Source organism: Diuraphis noxia, unplaced genomic scaffold (genome assembly GCF_037042655.1).
Source record: "Diuraphis noxia isolate RWA-SAM2 unplaced genomic scaffold, SU_Dnox_SAM2 contig0001, whole genome shotgun sequence".
NCBI lineage: Eukaryota > Metazoa > Arthropoda > Insecta > Hemiptera > Aphididae > Diuraphis > Diuraphis noxia.
Window position 1 is genome coordinate 104,593,323 of NW_028301711.1, and position 7,756 is coordinate 104,601,078.

Genomic DNA, 7,756 nt, shown 5'->3' on the forward strand with positions numbered 1-7,756 from the left:
CCTAATCAAATATATTTAAATTTAGGTGATATGTACTGTTGTAAAATATGTGAGTGAATAATGTATTTAAATACTGTCTTGGAAATATTTGCAAAAATTCAAACAACTTATTTGTCATTCGTTCATATTTTTTTTTGAAAGATTTACTATTTTATTTGTAATATTTTTTCACTCATAAATGGTACAATGATGGCTAATAATACCTAATTATATAAAATTAATTTGGGCAAACAGACTAGTAAAAAGTAAAATTAAAAAAGTATTTAAATACATGTCAAGTAGGTAATTGTATTTGCTCTAGGAGACTTTTTACTTAAACATATTTAAAATACTTTCTAAATTGATATATTTGTATCTGTATTTAAATAAAATTTTAAAATTAATTTCTAGAACTTATTAGTAAAGTAATTTGATATAAATTTGAATAATTTGATAGGTACTGAACATAATATTTACTTACTTGTATTTCTGGAGATAATCCAGAAGTTCTTCTATGCTGTAATGATGGCCTCAATGTATTAATTATATTTATAACCAATTGTTGGTTTAAACGAAATGAACTCATGAACTCGTCATTTGGTAACTCAAAAGGATTTTGACCATCTCTTAAAATTCTCCTTTCTAAACGTCTTTCCATTATAAGAACTCTTTCTTCCAAAAAAATCTGTTCCCAAGCCAAATAAACATGAGCCATACTTAAAAAACAATTTGCACAAACTATTTAAAAAGTAAAAATATCCAATATAACAAGATTTATTTGAATACTCGAAACAGTCGAAACTCGAAGTTTTACAGAATAATATTATAATATATTAATTTGATATCAATTTTGATAATAAAACAGATAATATGTCGTTAACTTAATAACGAGGGGTTTCGAAGTGCCGCTTTCGATAACGGCTGTTATCGATTTTACTAACGACAAATATCGATAACCTATCGAAAATCTAGTTACAGAATTCCTTTTTTTTCAAATTGTCGATAACACACCTTTCGATAGCCTAACGAACCGAAAGTTGTCGATAACAGGTCTTATCGATTTACAGAATCCATCTACAGGAGCCCAAAAGAGTTGGGATAAATGGAAAAAAGTAAATTACTTCTTCTTATGCGTGTTTGACAATATTATGAGGGAACGAATGCAGTTTAGCTCCCAAGCGATTTTTTGGAATTTTTTTTTTTCAAATTGTGTGTTTTTGCATGTTTAATTTGATGGTACTTTCAAAAAAAGGCGGTCGAACTTATTTTGGAAGTTATGGCCAAAAAACTTCAAAATGCTTAACTTTTTCAAAAAACGTGTTTTTGAATTGAAAATACAAAAAATTTAAGTTTTTAGAATTTTTTTTTTTTAGATACGTTTGTGTTTATATGCTTAATATTTTGGTGGAATCAGAATTTTCCTATCGTACTTACTTTTTATGTTATTGTCAATAAACCACATAAAACTGAATTATAAATTTATTTCAAACATTTGCATATTTGTGAAACTCAAAATTAATTTTTTTGACTTTTTTTTTTTTATTCGATGAGTAATAACATATTTAAGTTTTTGGTGAAATCAGAACTAACTTATATTTTTTGGTTTGGAGGATATAGATTAAAATAATAAGCAATAAAAAATCAAAATGTACAGATTTAGATAATATTATATATTATATTATATCAGTATCGTCGTCATCAGAAACGTCGATCCCCTCGTTGTTATATTTATGTGGATTGTATAAATTGCCGGCTAAACGAAAAAATTCAATTACAGGGTCTAGATTTAATAAACGGCATTTTTTAAGAAACATAAATTTGGCCATGTAGCCGCCATAGAAATGTTTTTTCCTCGAGTATTGCGACAGCGAAGCTTTCGCATGTCTCCACATTCCTTCGACTGTGTTGGTGTGGGCGCCTGTAATTGGGTCTTTAAAGTTCACTGAATGGTTCACTTTAAAATGTTTGAAACCTTCATCATTCAAACAGTCGTAACTCTGGAATATATTTAATATAAACGAAACGTGAAACCGAAAAATAGATTGAAAGTACCTATATACACACTTTCCAACAATCGCTTATTATTTGTGTTCCAGGCAGCACCCACTCTTTAATTACAGCTAGCAATGTTTCCTTATCCCGCTTTTCGACAGGAATTAGAAAACATGCTCCATTGTCTCTTTGTATACCACCAAATATCCACTGACCCTCAACTGCATGTCCTCTATGATATTTGCGTTTTCCAAATTTGGACTCATCGATCTCAACCGTTTTACCTACTCCTCCTAATTGTTATATTAAAATACTATTCAGATACAGCATACTATTAGATTTTAAACTTTTAAAGGTAATAACTACCTACCAATTTTTTCATTATGTATTATCATGCCATCGAAAACCACTTCACGGTGAAAATACGCCCAGTCCACGACGGTATGTTGAGCAATCCCTAACTCCTCGGAAAGGAACAATAGTGATACACTTTTCGTCCATAAATACGTAAAACTAACAATCTTGTACAAGGATAAGTGGGACTTGTGGAAAAATGTATCTTTCCTTCAGTGCTCGAATTGGGGGGGGGCGCAGGGGGACGGAGCTCCCCTTCAAATTTTAATTTTTTTTAGCGTACCCCTTCTTATATTTTTAATTTGAACGGGGGGACGGTACGTCTCCCGTGTAAATTATTATTGAAAAACTTGTATTATCAATTTGAAAAAAATATGCGATAAATTGTAAAATTCATTAATGATAAAAATCAAAAAAAAAAGATAATTTATTATTATAATCACGGACCACAGACTATAAATCTTAGTCAGTTATTATAATACAGGCTTACATATACTGATATACTAATAATGTGTATAAATAATGTATAATATATCGAGATTAAGATTAAAAATTCATGTTATCGGATGGTCGGTAACACTGTAAACAGTACCTATGTAGTTCATAATATCTATGTCTAATAATAATTATAGCATTATTGTTATGCTCATGAGTTGAGGTCGGTGTTTATCGATTATTGTTTAATTATAACATTTCTTTTTGTACACTACTGCAGTACTGCTTATCAATTGTATAATATATAAGATCTACGAAGACTAGAATATTCTTGTATTCATGATAAAATCTATGACTGCACTGCCATCCACAAGATAATAAACGTTGGTTAATTTATGACATGTGTTTAATAAATTATTGTACTTACTATAGTATACTGTATACTTACTAGTAACTAATAAGTAAAAAGTAAAAATGGCTTCTAAACCAAAAAAGCTTTGCAAATCCGGTATTTACTCTTATTTTAAAGTAAGTACCAAGTTAATTGGCTAAACTAAAACTTTATCATTATTTATATTTCATGAAAATGTATTACTATATTTTTAAATTGTAGAAAACCAATGAAAAACAAAAAGAAGAAAACACATATGTTGAATCCCTTGATGATGATCTTGGGACAAATGCAAATACCAACATTCAGGTATTATCGATTAAAAATTTTCTCATAATTTGATTATTATATTTCTATAACTTGTTAAAGATTTATTAATATTTTTTATACCACTAATAAGAGTCAAACGGCATGACATATTTTATTAAGATAAAATGTCAATCCGGTATTTAAATATAAAACATTTTTGCTATTGCTATTTTTATTTGCTTACTTTGTAATTAAAATAATAGAATGAACATCATGTGACAATTATAAGGCTTTTGCATTTTTGTATAATATTAAGAGTTTTCAATTTAATATTTCTTTTTTTCATTTTAGGTTGAAGTTGATTCAGTTAAAAGAAAAGTATCAAAAGAAAATGAATCAAATAATATAGCTATTTCTGAAGAGGATCATCAGGTTTGTAAAGTTAGACTTTGTACATATTACAATTATTATTAGTTAGGTATTTCAAAAAAATGTATGACCAATTTACTAATTTTGTAAATAAGCAGCATAACTGAGTGAAATGGTCACTCATTGAAATTGCACCTTAGGTATAATTGCACCCCTGGCAAATGCCTTGTTGCCAGCACCTAGCTATGTCTCTGATTCTGTTTAAAAATTTTAAACATGTAAATAAAAATAATTACACATTATTAAATAAATATAAGTAGGTACTTATTATGATTTAAATGTTTAAATTAACATTATTTGGACTTTTTTTTTCTAGTTGTATAATTGCATAATATTTGTTGTTATTTACAGGAATTGGAACCAGATTTAATGTTGACTTCTTTTAGAGAAAAACCAGAATGTTGGGATGACAAACAATTAAAATATTTCACAGATGAGTACCCTTGGCTTTATTTTAAAGAGACTAAATTAGGTTGTCTTATTTGTAAAAAAGTAAATTTTAATTTAACAACATGTCATGGGGCACATTCTTCTAAAGAATGGATAAATGGTGAGGTGGGCGCTGTAGGAACTGATGATAGTAAAATGAAAGCCAATTTAAGAAAAAAAATATGTAAGCATAAAAACTCACAAGCTCATTTAAAAGCCCAACAAATTATTGATAAGGGTTCATGTGAAGTTTTACCTGGACAATTTTCCAAACTTTCAAGTTTAGAACATGAAACTACTAGAAAAGTTTTCAGAACTGCTTACTTTATAGCAAAAAATCAACGACCATACACAGATTTGCCTAAACTTGTGGATTTACAAACCGTTAACAGTCTAAATTGGGTAGAATTCTTCATACTGATAAATCTTGTAACAGTATAATTGAACATATTTCAGTAGAAATTAGGATTAAGATTTGCAATGATATCATTGAAAATCAAAGAAAATTTTGCATTATTGTTGATGAATCCACAACATTAAGTCAAAAAACAATGTTGGTTATTTGCCTAAGAACTGTAGTTGGACCAAATAATGAAGTCATAACTTTTTTTTTTGATATCATTGAACTAACAAACACATCTGCCGATTCAATCAAAAACGCTATACTAACAAATCTTTCATCTCATGGACTCAACAATAATTTTCTAAAGTTAAATCTCATTGCATTTGTGAGTGATGGCGCGTCATCAATGTTGGGTCGAATTGCTGGTGTTGGAGCTCAATTAAAAAAAATGTACCCGAATATAGTTATTTGGCATTGTTGTAATCATAGGTTAGAACTCGCTGTATGTGATACCTTAAAAGAAGTTAGTGGTATTAATAATTTTCAACTGTTCATTGAAAAATTGTATGCTCTGTATCACCAATCGCCAAAAAACATGAATGAGCTTCATATGTGTGCTGTATCTTTGGAACATAACTTACAACGTATCGGGAAAATTTTTACAATACGATGGGTTGCATCAAGTGAAAGGACAATAAAAGCTGTATGGAACAACTTTCCAGCACTATACCAACACTTCACAACTGCTGCCAATGATGGTTTAAGAACTTCAAAAGAAAAGTCAAAATACTTGGGACTTAAAAGACATTTGGCGTCAATAGAATTTGTCACCAATCTTGGTAAGTAAATTTTTTATTTTGGATTTAAATTGAATTAATTATAATCTAAACATGTAATTTAATTAGATTTTTTTCTGTTATGTTATAGGTATAATGTATGACGCCTTATGTGAATTAGCTGACTTGTCTACATCACTCCAAAATAGAAGTCATACATTGACTCAAGCAAATTGTTGTATTCAACGTATAATAATGGTTTTCGACTCAATGGCTGAAAATTATGGTCCTAAAACAAAAGAAGCTATTGATTCATGTGAAAAACAATTATTTAAAGACATTCCACTCATTACTAACAAAGCTATACCAAAGATAAATCCATTGCAGTTTTTTAGAAGTCTATCTAATAACTTACGAAGTAGATTGTTCACAACACAATCATCAAACGTATCTATGCAAGGTAATGAGTTTAAAAATATATACACTCAATTACTTAATGACTTAGATGTATTGGACCCAAAAAATTGGCCAGATCAATTTGATATACAGTATGGCGACTCTGCAGTAAGAAGATTAGCCAATGTGTTTCAAGTTGATGAAAGATCTGCGATAAATGGATTTCGGGAGTTTAAAGATCTCAAGGATAGTTCAACAGTTTTAGATTTAAGACCATTATTAACTGCAATTAAAACTGTAGCAATATCATCCAGTGAATGCGAAAGAGCTTTCAGTTCAATGAACAATATAGTTACTACTAAAAGAAATGCTTTGAACCCGACAAGTATTTCTTCTCTCATGTTGATTAATTGTGTAGGGCCACCAGTGCACATGTTTGTACCTGAGCCTTATGTTGCATCATGGATACAGAAAGGCAAACGATGTGCTGATGAAGTTAACTGCCCTAAACGACAAAATATTGAAGTGAACCATTCATATGTAGAGCTATGGAATATATTAAAAATTTAAAAATTTAAATAATGTATAAAATATGTTAAAATAAAATAAAAGATTTGTTTGTAATTTAATAATATTTATTTATTGTTGTAGTGTAACCTTTGTTTAATTTTAATGATTGTTTGACTTGTGTTGAAAATACTACATGGGGGGTGTGGGGGGCGAAGCCCCCCACGGGTTAGTTTGGTTTAAATCATTGAGTGGAACGCTAAATTTTTATAAGTCCTTTAGCACCCCTTCTATTATATTTCCAATTCGAGCACTGCTTTCCTTATAGATTGATAAACATCACATTTTACCTTTGGAAAATACTGTTTATTAATTAAAATTGATTTTTTAGGAGGCCAAAAGTAATTAAAAAAAAAAAACACCCCCGATGGGGGGGGGGGGCATGGGTAAATTTATAGAACGATTACAATGTCAAACTATTGGGAACTGAAAAACTGAATTTTCAAATAATAAAGTTTAAGCATTTACTTTTTTTCGACTTGAATTTGTGTAATATTCTCGACATCTCCATACATATCCGTCCAAACAATTTGCTTTCAAACATAATTTAAGATAATGCCCATGATCACATTGTAGTGCATTGTTTTTGGCAATTAGTGTCCAAGACTGCAATTTTTCAAGTACTTCTATAGAAACTGGCCCTTGACGTTTTCGCTCAAAAAGCTCGTAAATATCAATAAAATCGTGAGGCATGTTTATAACAGTTCCTAAAAACTTTTGTAGACAAGACACAACTCTGAAAATTAAATTCGACGCAAGATCGCAACTACGACAACGACTACGCAAAAACTCGATAATGTAGGTATTATAAGTAATCTTTAATCGTGGTCTTTTATTATTATTATTATTATTATTTTTATATCAACATAAACATCATTATAGTAATGTGATATTATAAATAATATAAACATTAATTATACTGATATTAGTCAGTTAGAACCTAAAGATATTTTAATATTAATGAGGAAATAATATTATATAGTACAAATGGATAAGATTATTATAATGTGGAAATAATAGTATGTAATAAAAATGGGTATTGGACGAAAGTAATTACGAAGAGTGCCTTTGGCGACGAGTGTATTTAGAATTGAAGAAAGAAGTGTGATTAGTGGACTGATATTACCAGTGTGGCGGTACCTTACTTAGTTATACAGCACAGTCAGCACACATATGAACATACGATGAATCGTTGGATGTTCGATGAAAGTTTATATGTTTGTCATTGTGGATTACGTGTTTCAATACGTGACAAACCAAATGCTTTTTTGGAAAATAGTACAACACAATTTGTTGTATGCCAAAAAAATTACACTGACCCCTCAAGATGTCGATACTTTAAATACATGGCAGAAGATTACAACTTATGTGACTGTCGTACACAGGCGTCATTGCGTGTCGCCAAATCAGGTAAAT

General features: G+C 29.6%; 1 protein-coding gene and 1 pseudogene across 1 annotated transcript; both read left to right on the plus strand.

The window, feature by feature from the left end:
• The first annotated feature begins 1,592 nt into the window (after positions 1 to 1,592).
• LOC149063059 (E3 SUMO-protein ligase KIAA1586 pseudogene) lies at positions 1,593 to 5,448 on the plus strand (annotated as a pseudogene).
• On the plus strand, positions 5,407 to 6,405 carry LOC149063060 (E3 SUMO-protein ligase KIAA1586-like). Its single transcript, XM_089216732.1, has one exon. It carries the CDS (start codon positions 5,534 to 5,536, stop codon positions 6,341 to 6,343), a length of 810 nt encoding a protein of 269 aa, XP_089072858.1. The 5' UTR covers positions 5,407 to 5,533; the 3' UTR covers positions 6,344 to 6,405.
• Positions 6,406 to 7,756: the final 1,351 nt, after the last annotated feature.